Genomic DNA, 13,643 nt, shown 5'->3' with positions numbered 1-13,643 from the left:
GGAAACTACTAAAATGTCAGTGAACAGGACAATGAATACATAGATGAATTGGGGTGTATTCGTACATTACAATACTATACAGTATTGAAAATGAATGAATTAGAGCTACATATATCAACATGAATAATTTTTAAAAATAATGTTAAGTGGAACAAGTTGTAGAAGGACATATACAGCATATTTATATAACATTTAAAACCATGGAGAACAAAATAATGTATTATTTATGGATACATGTATTAGTAAAAGTGTAATAATGTAGTGAACACCAGAATCAGAAAGTGGTTACCTCTAAGGAGGGAGATGTATAAATGGGATCGGCAATGGATTCAACTGTGTTTTTAATGTCTTATTTCTTACTAAAGGAAGATCTTAATAAGGTAGAACATTAAGATTTAGTTTGTTTGGGGAGTGGGTCCATGGGTATTTGTTATTATTATTATCTAGATTCTTTTGTAATTTTTAAATATGTTATGATTAAAAGTTTAAAAAGAGAGCCAGAGGAAAAGGGGGCCAGAGAAATTGGATGGTAGTTAGGGGGGAAATAAGTCTGCTAATATTGCATATTTGCAGGCTAATGATAATGATCTAGTAAAAAGGGACAAGTTCGGGGAGGAGACTGGGACCGTTGTAAGAGCAGAGTCCTTGAGTAAGAGAACAGTGGATCCAGTGCAGAAGTAAATTGTTTGGCTTTTGATAGGAGCAAGGACAGTTTGTTGAAACAGGAGGGAAAGTGGAATAAAATGGTGGGAAGAGGAAGTAGTTCTCTTCTGAACTTAGGGTGACTAATGTTCAGGTTTGCTTAGGACTGAGGTTTCCCAGGTTGCAGGACTTTCATCACTAAAACTGGGAAAGTCCTGGACAAATCAGGATGGTTGGCCACCCTACAACTGTTTGTCTTTCCTTGACAAAATGGAAAGTGATCATCTGCTGGGAATGAGAGGGGGAAGGGGTTCAAGGTTTAAGGTAAAAGGAGAAGTTGTATGAGGTAATTATCTTGAAGATGGGAGAACAAACTCAGTAGGTTAATGTGGTGTGAGTTTTGAGCTTTGTTAATGGTCTGCTGAAATTTATAGGTATAATGTCATAGTTCATATGGTTGTGTTTCTTTTCAGTCCTACTCACCTGTTCAGGTGGTGGAGATATTGTGTTAAGCGGAAAGTTGGTTTTAACAATGATTTGATTATGATGGAGGAAGAGATGAGCAAAGGAGTGAGTCCATAGGTAAGGGAATGATAGGTCTCAGGTTGGGTAAGAAGTGAAGAAGACGGGATGCTGGGTAGTGGGAAATGGGGTGGTAGTTGGGAGGAATCAATCTGCTGGTGTTGCATGTTTGTACTTAATGATCTAGTTAGTGCAGGAGACTGGGGCAGATATAAGAGTGCAGAGTCCTTATACCAACATAATTCTAGGAGTGAACTGGAAAGGTAGGAGGTGAAGAGAGTGCGATGCTTGAAACTGAGATTTTTGAGGTAATGTAATTACTGGTTATTGATCTGATTGTGGGAGGAGGGGGCTGGAGTGGATGGAAGAAAAGGTTATTGGGTGTGGGAGTGATCCATGGGTGTGATTTTGGTGATTACAGCAGTCTTTGGTGCTCTTAAGAAATATTCACTCAATTATTATCTTTTCATGAGCTAACAGTTTTCTGTTTCTTGTTTTGCTTAAACATCACCTCAAATTGTAGATCATATTGTTGTGCTTGTTCTGGAATGAAGATGGTAATAAATAAATAAGCAAATAAAGGCAAATTTTGTTTAATCAGAACTTGGCCTTAGCATATGGCTTGCTTGAGACTTTGTATGTAGTTGATTAAGTTTCAACCTTTAACATCCATACTGATGATCCCACTGCCCATTAAGCTATTTTAGTCCCAAATAGGTTCAATGAGGGCTTTGTGTTATGCATGGGTATCTATAGTACATTGTTTTGCTGACTCCAGTTTCCCTCTTTCTCTTTTTATAGGGCCGCAGCTGAATGCACAGCTAGAAGGTTGGCTTTCACAAGTACAGTCTACAAAAAGACCTGCTAGAGCCATTATTGCACCGTAAGTATTAAGGGTCTTTACCTAGAATCTTTCATATGTTAATTATTAATGAAGAATGAATGTCTACAAGTTAAACTAAAAATAAAAAACCAAATGCTATATTGAGCTGACAAAATTATATCCAGTAATTTTCAGGATTCCTGTGACTTTCACTTTAACTCCAGGATAAAAGAAATTGGCTACTGTATTTTCTCAGATGCAGTAATTTCAAAATTTATTTTTGGTAATAAAACTAATTTTTAAAGCAGAGGGTTGTTTACCTTAAGTAAACTTGGTAATTTCAGTAATAACTGGTATAAGTGAATAAATTCTATTTTAAACATTAAAAAGATCTACTTTAATCCAGATAATTTGTAACTTATAATGAAAAAGATGTATTAAGCATAATACAGTGCAGTATGGAGTAGCAACCAGAGTTTTGGGGGAGGAGTAGATCTTTAAAAAATATTTCAGTGATTATTATTCTTTAAAATTTTTCAATTGCAGTTAACATTCAATATTGTTTTATATTAGTTTTGGGAGCACAGCCTAGTGGTTAGACATTTGTATAATTTACAAAGTGATCCCCCCCGATAAGTCTAGTACCCACTTGGCACCATATGTAGTTATTACCATATCATTGACTATATTCTCTATGCTGTACTTTCCATCCTGTGACTATTTTGTAACTACCCATTTGTACTTAACCCTTCACCTTAGGAATAGACTTTTCTTTTTGTAATGAAGAAAATCTGTGACTATTTTGTCTTTGAATGTTAGAGGACTTTTTAGAACTACAAGTTAGCAATACTTGTAATGATATGTTTGTGTATGATAAGAATTCAGTTAATTTTGATTTGGTTTCCAGTGCTAATCCTCAAAACACATTATTTTATGCACATGTTAACATTTTTCTTCGAAGAGTAAAGGTTGGAGTTTGTGCTGTTTCTCTCACAGTAGCTTCTTTTATGTGACTTCTATTGAGTTAAGGTTGGTACCCTGATAAATAATAGTGAAAATAATAATAGCAATCACTTATTAAACAATATGAGAATTAAATGAGTAAATACACATTAAGAGCCTACATTAATGTTTGGCACATAATAAGTATTCCGTAAATGTTAGGTGTTTTCTATGCCAAACATTTTGTTAACTATTCCATTTGTATTATCTAACAATGTCATTTAATAGCTACAGGAGGCTGTCTCTATGTACCACTTACAAGCTCTGTGACATACAAGTTATTTAATCTCTTGTGCCTTTGTCTCATTGGTATATTTGGAATAATAGTAGTACCTACCTTCATAGAGTTTTTTTGACGATTAAATGAGCTAATCTTTATAAAACTTTTTGTTTTTTAGCACGATGACTTGCAGTTTATTTAGTCACTCAGCAAATGTGTACCAGGCTAAATGCCAGGTGCTCTTCTTTGTGCTGTGTTTTGAATAAATCAAATTACTGCTCTCATAGTGCTTGCATTTTAGTACTTGGGGAAGACAGACAAACAATTAAATAATTTATTCTGTGTCAGGTGCTGATGGGTGCTAAGAAGAAAAGTAAAGCGGATTAAGAGGATTGAGAGTGACACGATAGTTAGGGAGTTTGCTAGTTTGCATAGGATAGTAAGAACAAGTCTCCCTGACAAGGTAACATCTGAGCCTAAATGATGTGAGAGAGAAGTTACACAGATACCCAGGGAAAGAGGGTTTTAAGCTGAGGAACAGCAAGTGCAAAGGTTCTGGGGCAGAATATGCTTAATGTGTTTGAGAAAAGAGCAAGGAGACCAGTGTAGCTGGAGTGGCCTGTGTGAGGGAGAAAATAGTGCATGAGATAGGCAGCAGGGGTGCTGGAGAGGCGGTGTAGGCTGTCAGAAAAACTTTGGTTTTTATTCCAAGTGAAATGGCAAGTCATGAGAAGTTCTGAGCAGAAAAGTGACATGACCTGACTTAGGTTTGAAAAGGCTTCCTCTTGCCTACAATATGGATGTTCTGTTTTGTGGGAATGGAGTCCGGTTTAGGAGGCTTATTACAGAGAAGAGATGGCCATGGTGGCTTTGACTGGGGGGCTACTGGTGGAGATGATGAGAAGCAGCTGGATGCATTTCGAAGGGAAGGACCAATAAAATAGGAGAAGAGTTAAGGATGCCTCTTAAGTCTTGGCCTGTGAAACTGAAAGGATGGAATTGCTTTTATACTGATAAGGGGCAAACGGGTAGAGGTGGGGAGTAGAAGTGTTTATGTAGAAACTAGAATTTGACTTTGACCGTGTTCATGCTGAGATGCCTGTTAGATATCCAAGTGGAGATTTCAAATCGGCAGCTAGTTATATGAATCTTGTAGTATAGGGTTGTGTTGGTGGATATATCACGCTTAAAGTCTAAACAGGCTATAGATGCCTAGGGAGTAAAATAAAGGTAGGGAAGACGTCCAGGGACTAAGCCGTTAGGCAAGCCAGCTTTATTTAGAGGTCAGGATGAAGATGACCATTTGTAAAGGAGATATTGAAGGAGGACCAGTGAGCAAGGAGGAAAACTAAGAGAGGGTGGTGTCCCTGGGAGGCAAAAGAATGAAAAACACGTTGGGGAGGAGAAAATGATCAGCTGTGTCAAATTCTGCTGATTGGTCAAATAAGGACTGAGACTTGATAATTGGATTTTGCAATCTGGAGATTGCTGATTACCTTGATGAGAACAATTTCTTTGGAGTGGTGAGGATGAAAGCACAATTGGTGTGGTTTAAGAAAAAATCTGAAAGGGAAATGGAGATAGTCAGTATAGATAGTATTTGATGAATTTTGCTGTAAATGAAGGAAATATAGCAGTGGGAACATGGTGTCAGGAGAGAATTTTTATTCAAAGTGGAAGGTGTTAAAGTACTCTAATGTTGAGGAACTGTTCCAGTAGGAAAAGAAAATTTTATATGCAGAGATAAGAGGGAAAGTTTATATAAGTGAGATATGTTGTTGATTGGGTGAGAAACAATGGATCACTTTATAGTAACTCATGAGACAGGTTGTATTGTCTTTCCCATTACTTTGCTGGTATTTGACTATTATGGTGTGCTACCTTCCTAGTTAAAACTTGTTCTAAATGTGGGAGCTGAGCTGAATCAACACATAATTAAGTTGAAGTTAGTTATTCATGAAAAAGTAGCTAGACTTGTTTCCTTGTAGCAAGTTTAAAATTGAAATCATTGGCAATGGTCTGGGAAATGAAATGTTTGAGCTCAAGTTAGAAATATATTGATTTGTAAAAGATTTCCAAGTTACCTTAAGTTTTAAAATGGATATTTGAAAATAGTTTTGGCTTTGGTGTGCATGTTTCTGCTATATAGTAACTTTGTAGTTACATTTATGCATATATAGGTAATTTCCATTTTGTTAACATATGGAAACTTTAAGTATAGTCATTTATCTTATTATGTGGTTTCCAAAAGTAATTATTTTCCTTTCCAGAGTTAGGTTTTTTTTGTGTTTTTTTTTAGGTAGAAAATCAACAACAAATATTTTATTGCTACAGAGGCACAAAAGGGTCTTTGTAAGAATATGCTTATATAGGAATTAGAAAACTAAAATTTTAAGATTTCTAATTTTCAAATAAAGTCTATCAAAAACATACTTTAAATTTTTTAAATTCTAGCTCTCTGGGACCAGCTTTTCGTAGATTTTGCCTTGATAGACATAATTCATATAAGGGATGCCTTACACAAACAAACTCAGAAGCTAGATACACACTTTTGAAAGTACTTAAACAGGTTACTCATTTTTATATTGATGTAGATTAAATAGAATGATGTCATTAAAGAATAAATATTGACCCATAAACCAACTGTTGATCAATCTTAATGAATTCTAACCTATGTGATGCATAGGCAAGCACATTTGGGAGTTTCAAAAGAATTTAATTTGATTAAAAAATATCCTTTGTTTGAATTTAGAGCTGCCTTACTTATCTTGAGGCACAGGAGACAGTATGTGGCCCAGGGATATATATTGAAATGATCTCATGAAGTAGGAGTTCCAAAGCCTTCCTACCATGACTGCCAGACACCTTGATGCCAAAATTGTTGTTTGTATTGCAGTGTGCAGGAATATCTCAGCAACCCTTAGAGTGGAACTGTACAGGTATGCATCACTTAACAAACCTCTTGTTGAATATAAAAATATGATCAGATAATTGGGGAAGGGGCTTATTTACATAATAAAATTATTTTTTACTATAAAGCAGATACTATGAATATTGAAGCCCCTGTCAGACATATTTAAAATAGAGGTTGATTGTTAGTAATTAACCTAGTGAGAGGAGTATGGGCTAAAGGGTACTGTCACTTCCATTTTGTACCCTCTGTATTGTTTGACCTTTTTTACTGTGTGCATGTATTACTTTTAATATTAAAACTAATTTAGCTAAAAGCTAACAATCTTTTATCCAGAAGACCTGTGTGTGTGTGTGTGTGTGTGTGTGTGTGTGTAGTGAAGCATACCTGTAGAGCTCTCCCAGTGTATATCACGAGGCAATGAATCTTCATAAATTACATAGTTCTTAAGTCACTGGAGATGGACAACTTCTTTATTTCTCATCCTTGTGTATGTCAGCAGTAGGTTACTCATGGCAATATCTTAAATCCTATATATCCTAGCGGTAAAAAAATGTAGGTATGCAACATTGTGGTTGGTTTATTCTTGTCTGACTTGAATGACTTTAATAACTTGCCTTAGCTCACAGTGTTGTTAACTTAATATTTGTGAGATTCCGTTTTGTAAAAATAAAGCATTCTGAATAATGACTAACCTGGATATTAAAAAAAATATATAATCATCTGCTAATATTTTTTTTGAAGCCAGAATTTTGAGGGCCATTGAGCAGTGCCTATGAAAGAAAAGAATAAAAAGCAACGTGCAGCAAAATAAAACAGAGGCAATGTGGAGGCCGCTGTTTCTACAAACTTTTTAGGGCCAGTTGTCTGTCATTCAGATTGACTCCCACATGTTCACAGGTGTTTTTAAATTTAGTTTCTAGTTTTCTGGATGAGACCTTAGCTTAAGTAGAGCTCAACAGACTTTTCTTATGCTGGAGATCTTATTTCATCTGGTCCAATCTTCTCATTTCATCTACTCCAATCTTTTTATTTTGTATTTTTGCTGGTATTAAGTAGAACTAGGAGTGTGAGAACCTGACTTTGTCGAATCCAAGTAAGCATTCTTTTATTATTTTCTATATCCCCTTTGATGAAAAGATTCTTATAGAATGTGTGGTAGACTCTTGGCAGTCACAGTTTAAACTATTCACCTATAACCTTGAAGGTCTCAGAATAAAGGAGTGAAAGTCCATGTCATGTAGTAATTGGTAATTTTCCTGACTTAGGAATTTAAATCACACCACTGCAAGGTTGCTGTGTGGGAGGGAAACTGCCACTTAACCAGTAAGTAATCACGGACAATGGCCTTGCATCCTCTTGTGATTAAAGCTCTGTGGGGGGCAGAGAGATTCTGGAGGGTTAGGAGCTGTACTGATGGAAAGGGTCTGCTGTGTAGGAGTAATGGGAGAAGCAAAAGTACTTCCTGTTAAAAGAAAGTTTTTAGAGGCATGATTTAGCCTAATGCCAAATTATACGTACTAAAGTTTAATTTTGTATTTGCTTTCATGAGAAGTTACGTTGGGAACCAGAGTGACCTGGAAGAGCTAGCAGGGATGACTTTGTGTTAAGGATTTTAATAGCTTTTAAAAAACTGACTGGGGGGCCGGCCCGGTGGCTCAGGCGGTTAGAGCTCCGTGCTCCTAACTCCGAAGGCTGCCAGTTCGATTCCCACATGGGCCAGTGGGCTCTCAACAAGGTTGTCGGTTCAAGTCCTCGTGTCCTGCAAGGGATGGTGGGCTCCGCACCCTGCAACTAAGATTGAACACGGCACCTTGAGCTGAGCTGCCTCCCGGATGGCTCAGTTGGTTGGAGCACCGGCTCTCAACCACAAGGTTGTCAGTTCAATTCCTCGAGTCCCGCAAGGGATGGTGGGCAGCGCCCCCTGCAACTAAGATTGAACACGGCACCTTGAGCTGAGCTGCCTCCCGGATGGCTCAGTTGGTTGGAGCACCGGCTCTCAACCACAAGGTTGCCAGTTTGACTCCTCGACTCCCGCAAGGGATGGTGGGCTGTGCCCCCTGCAACTAGAAATGGCAACTGGACCTGGACCTGAGCTGCGCCCCCCACAACTAAGACTGAAAGGACAACAACTTGACTTGGAAAAAAGGCCTGGAAGTACACACTGTTCCCCAATAAAGTCCTGTTCCCCTTCCCCAATTAAAAAAAAAAATCATAGTAGCAAATGCTTTCAGTATTTAAAAAACAAACAAACAAACAACTGACTGGGGCATACTTTTACAATGCATATTCAAATATCTGTAGAGCTCAAATTTTCATGGGTCTCCTGGCCATTAGCACAAAAGAAAAAAACCTTAGATGTTCCCTTGGTGAAGCTTCCTTTATTAGGAGTGATGCCTTAATGAAAACTTGTTTCCACATACGTGTAGAATCATAAGTTTTATTAGCAAGAGAAGGGTGTAGGAACTGAGGATCAGTGGTGAGATTTGATGATTATTACTTGGGCTTTCTTCATTACCTTATATCTGGGCCAGGAAAAGGGAAGAATTAGAAATTCTTTTTGAAAATGATCTTGGTCCTTTTCATGAATTAGAATTCCTCATGATGGGGGTCAAGAGGGATGGTATACTTGATTCTTTTTTAATTCTTTGCAATGTGTTCTCTAAATTAAGACTCATCCTCTCTTTTTGCAACTATTTTGTCTTTATTTCAAGCAGACAATTTTAAGTCTTCCACTTCAAAAAGACTGAAACCATGAAATCTGAGTTCTGTTATTAGGTTGGGACAAAAGTAATTGTGGTTTTTGCAATTATTTTTAACCTTTTAAACAGCAATTACTTTTGCACCAACCTAATATAAAACATATTTACCTCAACCATTTTTTCAAAACTGTCTTCCTTTCCTGTAGTCTTATAGGATATTTGATTCTGTAAGTATTCCTCCAGATTCTAGGCGTGTTGCTTTTCCTACTCCATGGAATCCTTCCTTTCTTCCTTCAGATATGTTAAGGTCCCTTTGGTGGTTAAGAATTGGTTCTGGCGCTCTGCTGTCTGACTCTAAGTCCTGGCGTCGCTACTCAGTATCTATGTGACCTTGAGCAAGTTTCTTAACCTTTCTGCTTTAGTTTCTTCACCTACAAAATGAGAAAATAATAATTCCTATCTCATAGGGTTGGTGTGAAGATTAAGTGAGTAAATGCTTTGAGTGACATAGAGGAGTGCCTGACACATAGTAAGCACTCGGTAAAAGTGAATTATTACCATTATCACAGTTCACTCCTCATCCTCTTACGCCTACTTGGTCACTAAGATGTATCAGTTTCTCTTTTTAGACCTTAGAACATTGATTTTTCATTTCCCACTGCCACTGACACCATTCACGACCATGACGTTACTACCTCGTGCCCCATTCCAAGAGAGCTTCACGTAACACCTCCTGTTGCTAGTATGTCCATTCAGCTCACGTTCTTCAGTACTAGACTGGTAACAGTTCTAGATTGCCACTCCCTTGCTCAAGAGGTTATGACAATTGTTCAGTAACTTGTGTTATCAAGCCCAGACTCCCGTCTGACTCTCCTGTTCCACTCAGGCCAGCCTCATATTTTCTCATCCACGTCACACACTTGGACATTTGTTCATGTTCTTTCTTCAGCCTTTATGCCCTTCCTTTGTGCCCTTGCCCTGCTACTCTTACTATTTCTATCCTTCCCATACTTCAAGAATCCAACGCCTTTAAGAGGCCTTTTTAACTTTTAAGAACTGAGCTTGGGTAGGAACAGGATTGGTAAAACTGGGAGAGACTCAGACTAGAAAGATAGTTTAACTTAAAGATATGGACTGGGGTTCAAGACCTTTAAATTCAAAAATGGGATATAGGAACTAAAGTCTGAAAACCGAGTCTAAGATGGAAGAACCAGTTTAAGGTATAAGGATGGGAAGGGGAGGGATGGAAAATGAGTGACAACTGAAAGCAAAGCAGTGTTGAAAATCTGAGATGTCAGAGACAGAGAAGGGCATCCAGATAAATCAGATGGTTTTTAAGGTCCACGTGACCCGGCAAGATAGCATATTTCTGAATTGATGAGGAGCAGTGAGTAATGTTAAGGTCAAGAACAGGTGTTAGGAGTCTGAGGCAGTCAGTACTTGGGGTCTTGGGTGCTAGAAGATGGGGGACATAACCAGATAAAATAGAGCCCCTGGTTAGGCTAGAGTATTCAAGATCAGTACAGGATGACAGCAGAACTCTATGTGCTGAGCTGTAGAACAACTTACATTTCCTTCTAGCTAAGATTAGAAGTGTGTTGTGAGAGCATTTCCATATGGGGCAACTTGATAGTCTCCCTTGGATAAGAGTGACTCCAATAAAGCCAATTAATCCAACCAATAAAGCCCTCAGTGATTTCAGTGTGCTTAGTGTATATCCCATATTACTTAGCTCCTAATTCAGCACCCTACTATCTTGTGTTGCTGCGATTGACATAGGTGAATCTCTTTTTCTCCCTTCATATCTTAAGCTAGTTCAGCTGAGGACCATTTTAAAAACAGAACTTTATTGTGGTATGATTAACATACAGCTGCATATATGTAAAGTGTACAATTTGATAAGTTTGAAATATGTGTACACCCGTGAAACCATCCCCATAATTAAGATAATGATCATATTCATCATCCTCAAAAATTTCCTTGTGCCCTTTCCTTCCACACCCACTGATATACTTTCTGTCACTATAGATTAGTTTTTATTTTCTAGAATTATTTAAATGGAATCATACAGTATGGACTTTTTTTCTTTTTTTCTTATTTTTGTCTGGCTTTTGGCTCTTAGCATATTTCTTTATTGATTTTTACTTTTTTTTTTTTAGCATTACTAATTTGAGTGTGTCAATAGTTCATTTCTTTCTATTGCTGATGAATATTCCATTGTATGGATGGACCACAATTTGTTTTTCCATTCATCTTTTGAGAGTCATTTAGTTTCCAGTTTGGGCTATTACAGATAAATTGAACATACTACAGAGGGATTGAACATTTGTGCACAAATCTTTGTGTGGACATAATGCTTTCTTTTTTCTTTTTTTCCTTTTCTTTTTTTAGGTGTGGAATAGCTTGGGTCACATGACAACAGTATGTTTAACTTTTTAAGAAATTGCCAAACTCTTTTTCAAAGTAGTTGTACTGTTTTACATTTCCATCAGTGTATATTTAGTTTCAGTTCTACATCCTTGCCACATTTGGTATGCCCACTGTTTTTAATTTTAGCTATTCTAGTGGATGTTTAGTGGTAGATCATTTTAGTTTTAATTTGCTTCTTTCCTTAATGACTAAATGATGTCGAGCAATCTTTCATACGCTTATTTGCGATCCCAGTATATTCTTTGATGAAGTTATCTGTTCACATCTTTTCCTATTTAAACTTAGTTTTAGTTGTGGTGAAATGCACATAACATAAAATTTACCATCTTAACTATTTTTAACATTTTATATAAACAGGTCAGTACAGTTTAAATACATTCACATTGTTAGGTAACCAATCTTTATAACTTTTTGTCTTGCAAAAATGGTTGCCCTTTTTTTTTTTTTAAGTATTGGGTTGTTTGTTTTGACATTTTTAACGTATTCAGATATAAATCCTTTATCAGATATATGCTTTACAAACATTTTCTCCAAGTCTGTGTTTTTTGTTTTTAATTTACTGTGCATCTTGAAATTGGCCATGGTGGGGAATGATTTATTCCACAGTAATTGGCAAATGGCTACAAGTCAGGGCTTTATTTTTTGTTGATTTTTCTGTACTTAGGGAAGTAATGGGGAAAGGTTAATAATGCAAATTATACTTAAAATTATGTTGTGTCTGTAGCCTTTATATTGTGAATAGCACAAAAAAGTGAGGAAGGAAATACTCTTTCTAGTAATGAAAACTATTATCTAAACAGCAAAGAAGTCATTCACGTCATTGTTGAATGAATGATGTCTTCATTGTTTTACTCCTGTCAGTTACAGCCTTCACTTGGCTATGGATAAGAGTTCCGCTAAAATCAGTGAAAGCATTCTGTGACGGTTGGCTATGTGGAATTTACAGTAAAGAGTATTGTGTATTTTTTCATTATTTGTAAATTATGTGATACATGTTTTAATTCAGTAAAATTTATAATAAATTATGTACAGGTGTATAGTATACATTTTTATTCTGCAGAGCCAATTGTTAACCATTACCAACATACCACTGGCTACATACTAACAAGTAAGCACCAAGGGAAATGTTTCTAGACTCCTATAACTTGAATGAGTCAAGAAAAAAAAAAGAGTTCCGGAAACAGTCATTCTATAATTCTATAGATAATAATCTAATACTGAGACCACAGGATGAAAGAGATAAGTTGTGGAGAGAGAAAAATAAAAGACATAATACACAGAAGCCAAGTCAATTATCTTATTCCTAAAGACACAGAGGGTAGTGAGTTGTTCACTGTAGGGTATTAGTTCTGGCCTGATTTGACTTGCTCTTAGTCTTATCATTGTTATGTAATAGTTTACTAATGGTGTTGAAGAGGAATGTTAAAAACTCATATAGTATTAGCATTACATCAGCAACTTCAAGTAAGCCTTAGATAGCTCCAAATCTAATTTGTTTTCAGACCAAAAAAATTGTAAAATACTTTTTAAATTTTAAAATTGGAACACAGAACAATTATGTTTCCTATTATTGTCTAGAAGTTGAATCTTTAGTTACATTGTTTTTAATCTATTCACTCAATTCTGTTGTTTACCGTAGTTATATTTCTTTCAAAAGCTTTTTTCCCCAGAATGTCTTGATTTTGAATCTGATGATTAAGTTTAAAAAATATTTTGTTTTGTAGCCATGCAGGATATACGTACTGTGGGTCTTGTGCTGCTCATGCTTACAAACAAGTGGATCCATCTATTACGTAAGTAATATAGTCAGAGACCATTTTATTTATGGGAGAAGAAGATTGGGAATTATATCATAATTGCTTTGTCACTGAAGTAATTTGTTTTGCATACTATTGTTAATATATACTGTATTTCATTAGGAATTTGACTTTTTATAAATTTGGTTATACTTTATATTGGTTATGGAAAGTGTTAATACTATTTTTTATTGTCTGAACATTTTATTGTCTCCCCTTTAGTTCGTAAAATGTTTAGTTCTGGAAATGTTAGAAGGTTAATGTGATATTGTGACTTATAAGAAATATATTTTGGTCACTTAAGTGATTCCCCTAACCCTTGGAATTTCCTAAGTGTTGAATGTGACTAAGGTGTCTCTTGTTATAGAGAAGTGCAATGAGTTGGTTTCTGGACCCCACCTAAGGATGGGGGCTTGTTGCCAGGAGAACCAACCATGTGATTAGAGGGTTGCAACTTTTAGTCCCATTCCTGACCTCTGGGGAGTGGGGAGGGCCTGGAGGTTGAATCAGTCACCAATGTCCAGTGATTTAATTAGTCACGACTAATGAAACCTCCACAAAAGACCCAAAAGGACAGGGTTCAGAGAGCTTCTGG

At 36.5% G+C, this 13,643-nt stretch overlaps 1 protein-coding gene across 2 annotated transcripts in view; it reads left to right on the top strand.

The window, feature by feature from the left end:
- MEMO1 (mediator of cell motility 1) overlaps positions 1 to 13,643 on the top strand; it is a 106,534-nt gene that overhangs the window by 36,457 nt on the left and 56,434 nt on the right. For both annotated transcript variants that reach the window (XM_074331862.1, XM_074331861.1), the window contains 2 exons: positions 1,966 to 2,047; positions 12,977 to 13,045. In XM_074331862.1, the coding sequence (XP_074187963.1) occupies positions 1,966 to 2,047; positions 12,977 to 13,045 (151 nt within the window). The remainder of the gene's footprint in view (positions 1 to 1,965; positions 2,048 to 12,976; positions 13,046 to 13,643) is intronic.

Source organism: Rhinolophus sinicus, linkage group LG05 (genome assembly GCF_036562045.2).
Source record: "Rhinolophus sinicus isolate RSC01 linkage group LG05, ASM3656204v1, whole genome shotgun sequence".
In the NCBI taxonomy this organism is placed as follows: domain Eukaryota; kingdom Metazoa; phylum Chordata; class Mammalia; order Chiroptera; family Rhinolophidae; genus Rhinolophus; species Rhinolophus sinicus.
This window is presented reverse-complemented; position numbering and strand designations above follow the sequence as displayed.